The 17,301-nt window shown below is 40.9% G+C and overlaps 1 protein-coding gene and 1 long non-coding RNA gene across 10 annotated transcripts in view; one reads left to right on the top strand and one right to left on the bottom strand.

Annotated features, from left to right (window-relative positions):
* FANCC (FA complementation group C) overlaps positions 1-17,301 on the bottom strand; it is a 250,334-nt gene that overhangs the window by 41,235 nt on the left and 191,798 nt on the right. For all 9 annotated transcript variants that reach the window (XM_008257648.5, XM_089335858.1, XM_089335866.1 and 6 more), the window contains one exon: positions 121-285. In XM_008257648.5, coding sequence (XP_008255870.3) covers positions 121-285 — 165 coding nt within the window. The remainder of the gene's footprint in view (positions 1-120; positions 286-17,301) is intronic.
* The window catches only part of LOC127482834 (uncharacterized), an 82,638-nt gene that overhangs the window by 5,222 nt on the left and 60,115 nt on the right, over positions 1-17,301 (top strand). The window lies entirely within an intron of this gene.

The raw sequence follows: 17,301 nt of genomic DNA, 5'->3' as shown, positions 1-17,301 counted from the left end.
GATACTGAGATAAAAAAAAAAAAGTTGAAAACTGCCATCATATAACGTTTCTAATATACAGAAGCATTTTAAGAAAAGAAAAAACAAAGTTGCACAACAGGATAAAAGGACATGACTTACCCCAAAAAGGCCTCATTTACAGCTTCCAAGAATTTAGGCCAGAGGATTTCCTGAGGCTCATGTCCATGGTAGATAAGCAAAGCCTCTACCAGTGGTTCAAACTCTGGCAGAGTAACAAGTGGGATGCAAATTCGTGATAGGGACATTACTCGTTCGGGAGCCATTCTATGGAAGAAATAAAAAATAGTTGTCCAAATCTGAGCGCCACACTTAATTAAGACAACATCTTCATGCTGGAACAGGTCCTTTGTTTTGCACTTAATATACACTGTACCAATTTCCTCTTCTATCCTTGCCAGTAATATTCTCTATTTTTATTTCTTGATAATTCTAGTGGTCAAAAAGGGCCATTCCATTGCTTTAACTTGCATTTTCCTGGTAACTTGAAAGACTGTATAATTGCTTGTCACCCACTGGCATTTTCTCTTGAATTTGTTTCTAAATTTACGTTCTACTCATGCATCTAATAAATACATATGGATCTTTCACTATATTCAGGGCTCTGTTTGAGGTGCTAGTGACACAGAGGCAAAAGATTACAGAGAAATGACACAAAGACAGGTGATACCAAGTGTCATGCTTAACAGGAAAGCACACTGTGGGGCTAAGGATGTCCAGAATCTACTCAGAGGATAGCATTTAGAAAGACAGAGAGAGAGGCAGGCGCCATGGCTCACTAGGCTATTCCTCCACCTGCAGTGCTGGCACCCCGGGCTCTAGTCCCAGTTGGGGCACCGGATTCTGTCCCGGTTGCTCCTCTTCCAGTCTAGCTCTCTGCTGTGGCCTGGGAAGGCAGTGGAGGATGGCCCAAATGCTTGGGCCCTGCACCCGCATGGGAGACCAGGAGGAAGCACCTAGCTCCTGGCTTCGGATCGGTGCAATGCACTGGCTGTAGTGGCCACTTTGAGGGTGAACCAACAGAAAAGGAAGACCTTTCTTTCTGTCTCTGTCTAACTCTGTCAAAAAAAAAAAAAAAAAAAAAAAAAGGAGAGAGAGAGACAGACAGAAATCTTCCATCCACTGGGTTACTCCCCATTGTCCATTGTAATGGACAAGGCTGGGTGACATCGAAGTGGAGAGCTAAGAACTCAATCCAGGTGGCAGGGACTCAACTCCTGAGCCATCACCTTCCAGGGTCTGTACTGGCAGGAGGTTTGAACAGGAGCCAGAGTGAGGAATTGAACCCAAGCACTCTGATGTGGGAGGCGAGCCTCTTAACCAGCAGGCTAAAACACTTCCTCTAGAAGGTGACACTTAAGCAGATATCTGAAGGAAGCATATGAACAGACCATGGACATAGCCTGGAGAAGAGTGCTGCAGGCAAACGAAAAGCAAATGCAAAGGTCCTGAGTATTAGAACACAGCAGGGAGGCCTACGTAGCTCGACTACGGTGCGCCCAGGGGAAGAAGTTGGACAGGCTTTTGTTAACCATGGTGAGAACATTGTGCGTTTTTTAATTTTTTTTTTATTTAATGAATGCATTTTTACACTTTAGGAATACAGGGGTTCTTTCCCCCATGCTCCCCACCCAGCTCCCATCCCACTTCCCATCTCCTTCTTCATTATGGATCATTTTTAGTATGACTTTATATACTGAGGACCAACTCTATGCTAATCATAGATTTCAACAATTTGCCCCTACCTTGTGCGTTTTTAAAATTCAGTTTCACTTCTATCAACTTTTAGATAGAGCTACTTGAAATAGTGAAGTAGTTGTTGGAAGCTTATGAAAAATTGTGCTTTAGGAGGAGCTCTCCCACACCCATTTTCTGACCTCCAGAGGTAATCACTTTCCACTCTAATTCTTTAGACATTCAGCACAAACAACAGCATCAGTGAGACACCCACATCACCGTGCAGAAGAAAGAATATAGGACACTGCTGAAGTGAGCGTGAATAAGTACACGCAAGCACTTTGGGGAATATCTGGAAGCATCCTGCTACCATGTTTCTGACAGGTTAAGGAGACTTAAAGGAACTCTAAAAGCTACAGTCTATCCTGCTGTGTATCTTTACACAAATGAGCAAACAAATAAATCATAGTTTATTTACAGAATAAAATGTTATATGAGAGCTAAAAAATGAATGAACTAAACCTACATCATCCAAACACATGTCAAAAATATAATAATGTGGGGCTGGCATTGAAGCATAGCAAGTAAAGCAAGCATGGGGAGTGAACCAGTAGATGGAAGCTCACTCTCTCACTCTCTCTTCTCTCAGTAACACTTTCAAATAAGTAAATTATTTAAATACACACACACACACACACACACACACACAATGAATGAAGCAAGCTGCAAAAAGATATCCACAATATGTCATTACTTATATCAAATTTTAAAGCATGTACAACAGGGGCCACCATTGTGTTGTAGAGGGTTAAGCCAACATTTGTGAAGCCATCATTCCATATGGGTAACAGTTCAATTCCCAGCTGTTCCACTTCAGATCCAGCTCACACCCAATGCATTTGGAAAGGCAGTGGAAGAGGGCCTGGGTGCTTGGGTCCCTGCACTCACATGGGAGACCAAGAAAAGTTCCTGGCTCCTGGCTTCGGTCTAGCCCAGCCCTGGCCACTGCAAACATTTGGGGAGTGAACCAGTAGATGGAAGACTCATACACACACACACACACACACACTCTCTCTCTCTCTCTCTCTGCCTCTCAAGTAAATAAATCTTTAAAAGAAAAAAAAAGCAAACCATGTACAACAAAACATAATGAGGGAACTTCAAAAAGTTCCTGTAAAAAAACAGAATTAAAAGGTAAGTTCATTTTGGTGTAAACAAGTTTAACAGCTTTTTCACACCATGCATTTTCCGTGAACTTTTTGAAGACTTCATATATATATGAAGTAAAAGTGTTAAAAAATGATAGGAAGAATCTATACCACCTTATTGGATGTGCTTTCCTGGGGAGGGGAAGAAGAAATGGAATGGGAAAAAAGAGGCTTTTCACAGCAACACTTATTTCTTTAAAAAGATTAAACTTAAATGCTAATAAAAATAGTAGGACTGCAAAATTTGGACAATGGGTATAGAGTTTTCTACTTGCCATAAATGTTTCATGCAGGCATGTCTTGGACATATTTCAGGTTTGGTTCTAGACCACTACAATAAATATTTTGGCTTCCAGTGCAAGTTATGTTTATGTTGTACTAAAGGCCATTTAAAACATTTTTATTAATATAAAAAGAACAAACTTTATGCATTCCATAGGTATAGTTTCAAGACAATCACACTTCCCTCACTCCCCTATTCCCCACCAATCTCCCCCCTTCTCTCCTCTTTCTTCATCTGTTTTTGCAGACATAATTTTAATCTACTCTATATTCACATGCTTGATTTGCCTCTAATCATAATATTCAACAAGTAAAAAGTAGGTAGACCACAGTTCCATAAACAAGTGATAAAAACGACAATCATCCCAAAAGGACAACTTCATTCCCATATGTTTTAGTAATCATCAGAGAAAATATGATATTTGTCTTTTTGAGACTGACTTATTTCACTAATCATAATGGTTCCCAGTTTCATCAACTTAGCTGCAAAGGGTAGGACTTCATACTTTTTATGGCTGAGTAGTATTCCATACTATATATATATATATATATATATATAGAGAGAGAGAGAGAGAGAGAGAGAGAGAGAAACATACAATTTTTCCCAGTCATCAGTTGATGGACATTTGGGTTGATTCCATATTTTAACTATTGTGAATTTAGCTGCAATAAACATGGGGGTATAAATAACCCAAATGCTGATTTCATTACATTTGGGTAAATTCCCAGGGGGATGGCCAGGTCATATGGTGGATCTATTTCCAGATCTCCAAGGACTCTCCATACAGTCTTCCACAATGGCTGTTACATTCCCAACAACTGGATTAGGGTACTTTTCCCCACATTCTCATTAGTATTTATTGTTTTTTGACTTGTGGATGATACCCATTCTAACTGCAGTGAGCTGATATATCATTGTGGTTTTTATTTGCATTTCCGTGATGGCTAGTGATCTTCAGCATTTTTTCATATGTCATCCTGAGAAAATTGCCTGTTCATGTCCTTTGTCCATTTATTAACTGGACTCTTTGTTTTGTTGTTGTTCAGTTTCCTGAGCTCTTTACAGATCTGGGATATTAATCCTTTATCGGTTGCATAGTTTGCAAATATTTTCTCAAATTTCGTTGGTTGCCTCTTCACCTTGTTGAGTGTTTCCTTTGCAGTGCAAAAGCTTCTTAGCCAGATGTAATCCCATTTGTCAATTCTGACTTTGATTGCCTGTGCTTCTGGGGTCTTTCCAAGAAGTCTTTGACTATGCCAATATCTTCCAGTTTCTCCAATATTTTCCTATAGTAATTTGATGGTATTGGATTGTAGATAGATGCTTGATCCATTTTGAGTTTATTTTTATATAAGATGTAAAGTAGGGGTCTTGTTTCATACTTCTGCATATGTAGATCAAATTTTCCAGCACTATTTGTTGAAGAGATTGTCCTTTCTCCAGGGATTAAGTCCAGTTCATTCATCAAAGATTAGTTGGCTATACATGAGTGGATTACTTTCTGAAGTTTCTATTCTGTTCCGTTGGTCTACAGGTCTATTTTTGTGCCAGTACCAGGCTCTTTTGATTATAAAAGCCCTGTAGTATGTCTTGAAGTATGGTATTATGATGCCTCAGGCTTTGTTTTTGTTGTTTAAAATTGCTTTAGCTAGATAGGATCTCGTGTTTCCATATGAATTTAGCATCGTTTCTTCCAGTTCTGAGAAGACTATCACTGGTATTTTGATTGGGATCACATTCAACCTGTAAACTGCTTTCAGTAGTATGGATATGTTGATTATATTATTTCTTCCAATCACAGTCATGGAAGATTTTCTATTTTTTATGTCTTCTTCTATTTCTTTCTTCTATTTCTAATTCTGTTATGCAATTTTCACTGCAGAGATCTTTCACATCCTTGGTTAAATTTATTCCAAGGTATTTAAGTTTTTTTTTTTTTTTGTAACTATTGTGAACGGGACACATCTTACAAGTTCTTTCTCAGCCATGGTATTGTATGTGCATACAAAGGCTATTGACTTTTGTGTGTTGATTTTATATTCTGAAACATTACCAAACTCTTCCAACAGTCTCTTAGTGGAGTCTTTTGGTACCCCTATATATAGAATCATGTAATCTGAAAACAGGGCTTGTTTGACTTCTTCCTTTCCAATTTGTATCATTTTGATCTCTTTTTCTTGCCTAATGGCCCTGGCTAAAACTGCCAGAACTATACTGAATAGCAATGGTGATAGTGGCCATCCTTGTCTGGTTCCAGATCTTAACAGAAATGTTTCCAACTTTTCCCCATTAAATATAAATGCTGGCAGTGGGTTTGCTATATATTGCCTTCATTGTGTTGAGGAATGTTCCCCTATACCCTATCTGCTTAAGGTTTTTATCATGAAAGAATGCTGTATTTTATCAAATGCTTTCTCTGCATCTACTGAAATAATCATATGGCTTTTATTCTTCAATTTGTTAATGTAGTGTATCCTATTTATTGAGTTGCATATGTTGAACCATCCCTGCATACCAGGGATAAATCCTAGTTGGAACAGGTAGGTGACTGATCTTTCTGATATGTTGTTGGACTTGATTAGCTAGCATTTTGTGGAGCATTTTTTTGCATCTATGTTCATCAGTGATATTGTTCTATAATTCTCTTTTTTTATATTTTTCTGGTTTTGGAATTAAGGAAAAGCTTGTCTGATAGAAGGAGTTTGAGAGGGTTCCTTCCCTTTCAATTGTTTTGAATAGTTTGAGAAGAACTGGAATTAGTTCTTTAAAAGTTTGGTAGAATTCAGCATTGTAGCCATCTGGGAGGGTCTTTATTTCTGATTCAATCTCCATCTTGGTTATTGACCTATTTAGGTTTACTGCATCTTCATTACTCAATTTTGGTAGGCTGTAAGTGTCCAGAAATATATCCATTTCTTCTAGATTTTCCAATTTATCGGTATATGGCTGTTTCTATTAATTCCTGATGATTCTTTTTATTTCTGTGATATTTGTGGTTACATTTCCTTTTTTATCTTTGAGTTTATTGATTTTGGTCTTTTTTTTTTTTCTTGGTTAGTAGTCTTCTCACCTTCTTTCCCTTTTTTTCTTTTTGGTTGGTTTGTTCAAGGGTGCATCAATTTTATCCTTTTTTTTTTTAAACCAGCTCTTCATTTCCCTTTTGATTTCTTCTATAATCCACTGTTTATTCAGTGTGTTGTTCAGTATCCATGTTATTTGCATATTTTCTAGAGTTTCTTAAGTTGTTAATTTCCAGCTTCATTCCACTGTGGTTAGAAAAGATACATGGTGGTCGGCGCCGCGGCTTAATAGGCTAATCCTCCACCTTGCGGCGCCAGCACACCGGGTTCTAGTCCCGGTCAGGGCACCAGATTCTGTCCTGGTTGCCCCTCTTCCAGGCCAGCTCTCTGCTATGGCCCAGGAGTGCAGCGGAGGGTGGCCCAAGTCTTTGGGCCCTGCACCCACATGGGAGACCAGGAGAAGCACCTGGCTCCTGGCTTCAGATCAGTGCAGTGCGCTGGCCGCAGCACACCAGCCACAGCGGTCATTGGAGGGTGAACCAACCACAAAGGAAGAACTTTCTCTCTCTCTCTCACTGTCCACTCTGCCTGTCAAAAAAAAAAAAATACATGGTATGATTTCAATTTTTTTTTAATTTGTTGAGACTTGCTTCATGGCCTAGCCCATGCTCTGTCCTACAGAAAGTTCCATGCAGTGATGGAAAGAATATGTACTCTGCAACTGTGGGATGAAAGGTTCTGTAGCTATCAATTAAGTCCATGTGGACCATAATGCAGATTATTAGCTTTGTTGTTTCTTTGTTGATTTTCTGTTAGTTGATCTGTCCACTGATGAAAGTGGGGTGTTGGAAACACCCATTATTATTGAATTGGAGTCTGTCTTCCTTTAGATCCATTAACTTTTCTTTCAAACAGACAGGTACCCTGGCATTAGGTGCATATACATTTATGACAGTCACATCTTTCTGCTGAATTGATCCCTTAATCACTACATAATACCCTTCTTTGTCCCTTTTAACATTTTTTTGTGTTAAAGTTTATTTTGTCTGATACTAGGATGGCTACATCTGCTCATTTTTGCTTTCTGTTGGCATGGGATATCTTTTTCCATCCTTTCATTTTCAGGCAGTTTGTATCTGTTGGTGAGGTGTACTTCTTGTAGGCAATAAACAGATAGGTCATGCTTTTTAATCCACTCAGCTGGTCTGTATCTTTTATTTGGAGAATCTAGGCCATTTACATTCAAGATTATTATTGATAAATAATTACTTGGTACTACCATTATTCCATAAATATTCCCATTGTTTGCTTTGGATTTCCTTTGTACTTTTATTAGATTTTCTGCCTCTACATTCTTTCATAATGATGACTATCATTCTCTGTTTCTAGGTGTGACACATCCTTAAGAATTATTTGTAAGGTTGGATTCTCTCAATTTCTGTTTGTTTTGGAAGGTCTTTATTTCACCTTCATAGAAATGACAGCTTTCCTGCATACAGTATTCTGGGCTGACTCTTTTAGGACTTGGACTATATCCCTCCAATCTCTCCTAGCCTGTAGGGTTTCTGGTAAGAAATTAGTTGTTAGTCTAATTAGAGACCTTCTGAAGGTAAACTGGTGTTTCTATTGTGGACATTTTAGAAGATTTTTTTTTTTATGTTTTACTATTCAAAGCTTGACTATAATGTGCTGTGGTGAGTATCTTTTCTGTCTGAGTCTATTAGGAGTTCTATGTGCTTCCTGTTCTTGGATGTCCCTGTCTTTCTCCAAATTAGGGAACTTTCCTGCTTTATGTCACCAAACAGGCCTTCGAATTCATTCTCTCTTTCCATGCCTTCAGGAACTCCTGAGACACTTCCGTTTGGTTGTTTGACAGTATCCCATAAATATCAAACACTTTTTCAGTCTTTCCTAATTTTTTCTTTTTCTTTTCTTTCTTTTTTTTTTTTTTTTTTGGTCTGAGGTATTTCTAAGGATCTGTCTTCTAGCTCAGATTTTTCTCTCTTCTGCCTCACCAAGTCTGTTGTTAAGGCTTTCCATTGCATTTTCCATTTGACATACTGACTTCTTCAATTCTAATATTTCAGCTTGATTTCTCTTCAATATGTCTTTCTCTTGGCAAAATCTTTCATCATGTTTGCCTTCACATTTTAATACTAAAGTGTTGTTGTGTTCCTTTTATGGCTTCATATTGTCTTCTTTGTTCTTTTTCTTGTATTTCTGCATTTATGGAAACACTTGTTGGTTTTGTCAGCATGGGGGAGGGTATGATCACTCCTGTTGGTGTAATTACAGCCTCACCTCCACTCTTCCTAGGTGATCAATACATTGGGCTAGCCCACAGTGGCTACAATCCTCAACCACACAGGACATGAATTACACAAAAGATCTGTGCAGTCTTCAGTATGAGCACAGAACCCTCTGAAATGAGCCATCCCAGGATATCAGGAAGCTCTGAGCCTCTGAGGCCAAACACAGTGAATGCCCAAAGACTCAGCTATAGCCCATGACCTATCTTGCAGTCAGAGAGAATCCCCACAGTCACAGGAGGCAGGGGACTTACTCTCAGCCCCACATGCCTGCCCCATCCAGAGAAAGCAGAGGTGTTCTCAGAGTCAGCTCCCTGTAGATACACCACCTTGGCAGTTTGAGCACTGGAGCCTGTGATAGGTTGGGTGGGAGCACCTCACAGTCCTAAGTGGGTGCCCAAGCCTCTGCCAACCCTCCAAGCCAGACTCAAAGTCAGTGGGAGAACACAGATTTTCCCCTCTGATAAAATTCCCTAGTCACACGAGAGCTGCTGCAGCCTCTACTGGCATGGTACTTTCTCCCTGATAGTTGTGAGGGGATGAGGAGAAAGATGTTTTTCTTTCATGGTGCCCCACTAGGGCTCCAGGCTGGATTCAATCTCGATGGGGTCTGCGAGGTTCTCCCTCAGGCAATATCATCAGTGACAGGAGCTGCCACAGTCTGCTCTCAGAAGATGGTGTCTCCTCCAACCTCCGGCTGAGGAAGTCACAAGTAGTGTAGCTGCTTGCTGCTACATGTCTGTACTGCTCATGCTGCTTCACAGCCTCTCTCTTCTTTCTGTAGAACTTCCATTGCTATCTTCTCTCCAACTCTCCCCTGGGAATGTACATCCTCTGCTTTTCTTCTGTTATCTTCCCCTGGTCAAAATTAGCACATCTTTTCCCTATTCAGTCATCTTGGAATCCCCCTATACTAAAGTCTATTAAGTATGCAAAAGCATTATGACTGAAAATACACTGCACATATCTTAATTAAAATAGTTTATTGCTAAGAAACATTAATGATCATCTGAGCTTTCAGCAAGTCTGCATTCTCATGCTGGTGGAGGGTCCTGCCTCCACATTGGTGGCTACTGACTCAACAGGGTAGAGGGTGCTGAAGCTTGGGATGGTGTTGGCAATATCTTATAATAAGACAACAATGAAGTCTGCCACTCAACCGATACTTCCTTTTACAGATTTCCCTTTGGCATGCAATTCTGACCCATGGCAATTTACCCACAGAGAACTTCTTTCAAAACTGAAGTCAATCCTCTCAAACCCTGCTGCTGCCTTATCAACTGAGAATGTGCAATGTCCTAAATCCTCTGTCTTTTTAAGTGTTTAGCATCTTCACAGTAGATTTCATCTCAAGGACACACTTTATTTGCTCACCCATATGAAGCAACATCTCCTAGAGTTTTATCGTAACACTGCAGCAATTCACTCACATCTTCAGGCTCCTCTTCTAATACCATTCTCTTGCTGCTTTCTCAGCATCTGCAGCCACTTCCTCCACTGAAGTCAGGAATCGTCAATGTCATCCATGAGGTTTTAAATCAGCTTCTTCAAAACCCCTGTTACTGCTGATATTTCAACCTTCTTCTATGAATCCAAATGTTCTCAATAGCATCAAGAATAGTGAATCCTTTCCATGAAGTTTTCAATTACTTTTCCCAGATCTATCAGAGGAATCACCATCTATGGCAGCTATAGCCTTATAAAACGTATTTCTCAGATAGTAAGATGTGGAAATGAAAATTACTCCTTGACCCAAATGCTACAGAATGAATACTATGAAAACCATGTTCATCTCATTGTACATCTCCATCAGAGGGGTAATATTTGGAAAGGAATCTTTTTTCTGAGCAGCAGGTCTCAACAGTAAGCTTAACCTATTTAGTAAACCATGTTGTAAAGAAATACACTGCCACCTAGGCTTTGTGCTTCCATTTACAGAACACAGGCAGAGTAGATTCATTCTAATTCTTAAGGGCCCTAGGCTTTTCAAAACGGCGAGCACTGGCTTAAACTAAGTCACCAGCTGCACCAGCCCCCCTAACATGAGTCAGCCTGCCCTTCGAAACTCTGAAGTCAGGCATTGACTTCTCTATAGCTACAAATGTCCCACATGGCATCCTCAAATGTAAGTCACTTTTGTTTACATTGAAAACTTTAGTTTAGTATAGTCACCATTATCAATGATCTCAGCTACATATTCTGGATAATTTGCTGCGGCTTCTCCATCAACACGTGCTGCCTCGCCTCACACTTTTATGTTAGGGAAATGGTTTCTTTCCTTAAACTTCATATACCAACCTCTGCTAGCTTCAAATTCTTCTGCAGCTTCCTCACCATTCTAAGCCCTCATTGAACTGTACTAGGCTTTGTTTTAAGGGAATATTGTGGCTGGTTGGATCTTCTGTTCAAACTACTAAAGCTGTCTCTGTATCAGCAATACGACTATTTTACCATTAATGTGTCCAGTAGAGTAGAAATTTTCAGCTGCATTCACAACTTGTACAGCTTTTTGCCTATCTCAATTTTCAACACACTTGCCTCACAAATCTGTCATTTCTAGCTTGTGATCTAAAGTAAGCCATGTGACTCTTCTCTTAAACACTTAGAAGCTTGGTAGGGTTATACTTGGTCCAATTTCAAAATTGAACAGGGAGATTGGAGGAGGAGTATACAGAGAGAGACAGAGAGAGAATATGAAAATGAACAGCTGCTCAATGGGCAGTCAGAACACAAATATTTACAGAGTGAGTTCGCATGGATGTAAGTCATGGTTACCTAAAACAATCACAATATTAATATCAAACATCACAGATCACCAAAGCAGATATAATAATAATAATAATGAAAAATTTTAAAATGTGTAAGAATTACCAAAGCCGGTGCCGCGGCTCAGTAGGCTAATCCTCCGCCTTGCGGCACCAGCACACCGGGTTCTAGTCCTGGTCGGGGCGCCGGATTCTGTCCCGGTTGCCCCTCTTCCAGGCCAGCTCTCTGCTGTGGCCAGGGAGTGCAGTGGAGGATGGCCCAAGTGCTTAGGCCCTGCACCCCATGGGAGACCAGGAGAAGTACCTGGCTCCTGCCATCGGATCAGCGTGGTGCGCCGGCCACAGCGCGCTGGCTGTGGCGACCATTGGAGGGTGAACCAATGGCAAGGGAAGACCTTTCTCTCTGTCTCTCTCTCACTGTCCACTCTGTCAAAAAAAAAAAAAAAAAAAAAGAATTACCAAAAATGTGACAAAAAGACACAAAGTAGGACCATGCTGTTGGAAAAATGGCACCCATAGATATACTCAACACAGGGTTGCCACCAACCTTTAATGTGTGAAAAAGGCAGTATCTGCAAAGCCCAATAAAATGAGCTATGCGTGTAGCTCCACTTTTAAAACTAAATGTTGCCTGGTAAAATAGTGAAAATGAAAATATACGTAAGAGTAATTTCCTGCATTAGGTTCTTATTTCCAAAATATCAAAACAGTTCATTAAAATCAATCACATTTAATCAGCTTTGGAGTGTCTGATAGTTATTCCTTTCTAGAGCATTTTTTCCCCTTCAGTAACATCTTTTTGCACTCTTTCCCTTATTTGATTGTTCTAGGCTTTCTCAAACCATTTTTGTAGGATTACTTTTTATTCTTTCTAATTTGTTATTTATTGTTTACTTCATTTGAAATGCAATGGGATTGAGAGAGACATAGCATTCTCCCATGATCTGGTTCATTCCCTAAATGCCCACAACAGCGGGGGATGGGGCAGGTTGAAACGAGGGGCCTGGAACTCAGTCTGGGTCTCCCCTATGGGTGGCAAGGACCCACATTCTTGAGCTATCTCCTGCTGCCTTCCAGGGTGCACATTAGAAGGAAGCTGTACTGGAGGCAGAGATGGGACTTGAGCCTAGGTGTTCCAATGTGGAATGTGGACACCCAAGCAGAGTAGTAACCACTGTGTTCAACATCCACCCCTGTTCTTTTCACTTTATCATCTGCCCCACAATTTGCATTTCTGACAGATGGTGTCATTTGGGGGATAGGTTTATCCCCTAACTCCTGATTCTTTCTTCGTTAAGGATGGCTGCTTTTCAAAACAATGTGCACAAACTCCCTGGCACATGGCAAAGCCCACTGAAGGATGTCCACAGGGCATACCAGCTGGCAAAAGCAGTAAGGATAAAATGGTAATTAACCAGGTTAACAGTTTAAGGTATTCCTAATCAGGCAAATCTACAATATATTAGTAAGGTTTTTTTAAAAAAGATTTATTTATTTGTTTGAAGTGCAGAGTTACAGAGAAGGGGAGAGACAGAGAGAGAGGTAGAGGTCTTCCATCCTCTGGTTCACTTCCCAAATGGCTGTAACAGCCAGGGCTGGGCCAGACCAAAGCCAGTAGCCTGGAACTCCATATGAGTCTCCCATGTGGGTTAAGAGCCCTAAGGACAAACCCATCCTCTGCTGCTTTCTCAGGTGCATTATTAGGGAGTTGGATCAGAAGTGGAGAAGCCAGGATTTGAACCATACCCATATCAGATGCCGGCATCACAGGCTATGGCTTAACCAGCTGTGTTACAGTGTCGGCCCCAGTAAAAAGGTTTAATTTTTGTATGAGAGATAAAAATAGAGAGAACTGTCATCTTCCGTTTCACTCCCTAAATACTCACAGTGGCTAGCACTGGGCTGGGCCAAACCTGGGAGTCAGAAATTCAACCCAGATCTCCCAAGAAGATGGCAACAACTCGATCACTTTGGCCATCACTGCTGCTTCCCAGGCTCTGCATTAGGAGTCAGGAGCTGTGGCTAGTTCTTGAACCCAGGCCCCCAATATGAGATGCTGGCATCTTAACCAGAGTCTTACCTGGGTCTTCCCCTAATGCATAAAATTCTTAACTGAATTTACTAAGAATTGCTAAACTCTGAGATGCCTATGCCAGTAGAATGCCCTCTGGACATCTGACACATTCCTAATTTGCTCTACTGAATGAGGGTGACCACATAGTCTTTTCTTTTTCTTTAATAATTTTAGAATTAAGCAAGGTAACTTCTTTTAGGGACTTTTCTGAATGTACTGAGCCATATATAGCTTTAAGGGAAATCTAATCTTTGAACTGAACTAATTTATACTTATTAGTAGACTGAATTTAAAAGCAATTTGATGCCCAAATGCTTTTTGAGTAACTTTTTTTTTTTTTTTTTGGACAGGCAGAGTGGAAAGAGAGAGAGAGAGACAGAGAGAAAGGTCTTCCTTTGCCGTTGGTTCACCCTCCAATGGCCGCCGCGGCCGGCGCACTGCGCTGATCCGAAGCCAGGAGCCAGGTGCTTCTCCTGGTCTCCCATGGGGTGCAGGGCCCAAGCACTTGGGCCAACCTCCACTGCACTCCTCGGCCACAGCAGAGAGCTGGCCTGGAAGAGGGGCAACCGGGACAGAATCTGGTGCCCCGACTGGGACTAGAACCCAGTGTGCTGGCGCCGCAAGGTGGAGGATTAGCCTATTGAGCCGTGGTGCCGGCATTGAGTAACTTTTATGAGCTTTTAAAGTCCTTTTTTTAAAAGACCTAAACCAGGAAGTCCTGTTTGCCATCCTCAAAGCTTATGTGAGACTCAGAACTCAGAAGTTCACAGCTGTCTAGAGAATTACAAATTAAACCAAGTGCACTCTTCTGCCTTGAGCAGAAACTGATTTCACGACATCAGGTACTAGAATGGCACAGTGATAACTCTGATAGCTGAAAGACAGCTGTCAAACACATGGCGACTTTAAAAAGTTCATGAAAAGTGGAATTAAAACACATTAAAGGCCAGCGCCGCGGCTCACTAGGCAAATCCTCTGCCTTGCGGCACCGGCATACCGGGTTCTAGTCCCGGTCGGGGCACCGGATTCTGTCCCGGTTGCCCCTCTTCCAGGCCAGCTCTCTGCTGTGGCCAGGGAGTGCAGTGGAGGATGGCCCAAGTGCTTGGGCCCTGCACCCCATGGGAGACCAGGAGAAGCATCTGGCTCCTGTCATCAGATCAGCGCGGTGTGCCGGCCGCAGCATGCCGGCCGTGGCAGCCATTGGAGGGTGAACCAACGGCAAAGGAAGACCTTTCTCTCTGTCTCTCTCTCTGTTCTCTCTGCCTGTCAAAAAAAAAAAAAAAAAAAAAAAAAAAAAAAAAAAAAAAAACCATTAAAATCTTGTACAAAAAAGATTTTGTAATACACACATATGAAGGATTCATGAAAAATAAGTTTTATGAAAAAAGATGGTTTGGGGGCCAGTGCTGTGGTGCAGAGGTTTACTGCCCTGGCCTGAAGTGCCGGTTTCCCATATGGGCACCAGTTCGAGACCTGGCTGCTCCAATTCTGATCCAAATCTCTTTTAGGCCTGAGACAGCAGTAGAAGATGACCCAAGTCCTTGGGCCCCTGTACCCGCATGGGAGACCCGGAGGAAGCTCCTGGCTCCTGGCTTTGGATCAGCACAGCTCCAGCTGTTGCAGCCAATTGGGGAGTGAACCATCAGATGGAAGACCTCTCTCTCTCTCTCTCTCTCCCTCTTCCTCTCTCTCTCTCTCTCCCCTCTCTCTGTGTAACTCTTTCAAAATAAATAAATCTTTAAAAAAAAAAAAGATGGTTTGAAAATTTTTGCACCCAAATGAACTTTTTTTCCATTGTAATTTCCATGAACTTTTTGAAGTCACCTCAGAGTCGCTGCTGTGATTAGTTATATTTATGTGTCATAATACTATATAACATTCTCCTACACAGTTGAAAGTATCTGTACATTTTTAAGATTTACAAATCCAAAAACTGGAATCAGAGTATAGCAGAGTGAGCAAACAAATCTCTGGAATGCGCTTCAATCCAGGATATTCCATCTGTGAAACTGGGTTTTGTCATTCTTTCCCTTTCACTAGTATGACTTCAAATGTTCAAGCAGTCAAAAGCCCCCAACATTAAGCATATAAATAATGCCACTTTCATGTGTGGCGTTTTGTTTTGTTTCTGCCCTAGAGAGCATTTATATGGGTTTTCCCCTCTACTTTTTAACACTTGAATGTTTAAAATTCATTTCAAAAGATTCAAAAAGCCTCACTGGCTATGCAGAAATTGGTCTCATAATTTCAGATGCATAGATTGTCAGAGGAACAAAAAGCAGAAAATTAATGTAGTTTCTCCTTTTGCATTATTTTTAAGAGGCCTGATAAATAGTCTTGTCATAACGCTTAAAATAGTTTCACTTGCCACCAAGTAAAATCAACAATTCAATGACTGACTGTTTAAATTCTCTCCTTTCATGTATTACAAACCATCCAGATGGAGTGACCTTCTGAGCATTGTCAGTTCATCGTGTAGTTCCATGGTTTGCTGCAGATGGTTTGAAAGGTACAGTACAGCCACACAGGACAGATGTTTCTAGTAGGAAATGGTTACCATCCAGCCTTCTGCAGTTGAATTCTTGTGCAGAAATCATTTGGAAGTGCTGCTTGCTGGCAACCAGTCAAGCTGAAATGTTTAGCATAATCCAGTTTGGAAAGTATTACATAAGCCTCTGCTTGAAGCTGGATCTCCACACTCTGGGAAGTTTCAAACCAGAAGGGGAGACGTGAAGGCTGCAAAGAACTTAAAGTCACTCAGGGTATCAGTTGGCCTGCTTACATTTTTCACTGACCCAAGAACTACCTGAGTTTACATGAGAATAAAGTTTTTTCAGGAAAATTACCTTGGACTTTTTTCATCCTAACTAGGAGATACAATCTGGAGTCATGTGCTTTGGTGCTTGAAAAATGTCCTGGGTGTCACAGTTGTCTCTCCTGCCCATCCAATGAGGCCAACTCTCTTCCTTTTCTTTCCAGATAATGGAGAAGGGGGAGATTGCACTTAACAGGTCTTTCAGGGAGCAGGACTAACAACTGCCTGCTTTCTCATCTCCAATGGTTCTGGGTGAGGCATGTGTACATGCAACTCTAAAGCATCCTTCAATTTCACAAACAGCCATACAGCCCTGACTCAATGCAAATGCTGGGTTCTGGGCAAAACATCCACAAGAAAAAGCATTTTCCAACATACAAACACACCCTATTCTCTCTTATCCCAGCGAATAACATTTTAAGACATTTAAACTCAAGCTAAATGATCTTTTTTGTTAACAACTTACATGACGGACTAGAAAACACATTAATTATCGTTCCAAAACCATCTTGCTGATAAGTTACAGAAAGACAATAGTGCACCACCAAAGGTAAATGCTACAGAGATCACTGGTTCATTTCCCAAATGCCTGCAACAGTCAGAACTGAGCCAGGCCAAAGCCATGAATCAGGAACTCAGTCCAGATCTCTCAGGTGGATGGCAGGAACCTAACTGCTTGAGTTATCATTTGCTGCTAACCCAGACATGCATTTGTAGGAAGCTGGAATCAGAAGCAGAGCCAGGGCTCGAACCAGGCACTCTAATATAGGCCACAGAGCCATGTTAACCACTGCACCAAATTCTGCCCCCTTGCCATGCACCATTTTCTGAAGAGATTATCCTTTTCCCATCTCATATCTATGGAATCTTTGCCAAAGACCAAATTGTTCATTTATGTGAATATTCATCTCTAGGCTCTCTATTCTGTTTCACTGGACAGTATGTCCAGTAATGCTAGTACTACATTATTTTTACTATTGAAAATTTATACATGCTTTGAAAAAGGAAGTGTGAGGTCTCCAACTGAGTTTTACTTCTCAAAACTGTTTTTGCTAATTGAGGAATGTGATTTTTTTATTTCTGCAAAAACTGCCATCATTAGGCATGATGACGAACCTATAGATTGCTTTTG

The sequence above is a fragment of the Oryctolagus cuniculus genome, chromosome 1 (genome assembly GCF_051225735.1).
Source record: "Oryctolagus cuniculus isolate XC-2025 breed Fujian yellow rabbit chromosome 1, ASM5122573v1, whole genome shotgun sequence".
Lineage (NCBI taxonomy): Eukaryota > Metazoa > Chordata > Mammalia > Lagomorpha > Leporidae > Oryctolagus > Oryctolagus cuniculus.
The sequence above is the reverse complement of the archived record's forward strand: the minus strand, read 5'-3'. Positions and strand labels throughout refer to the sequence as shown.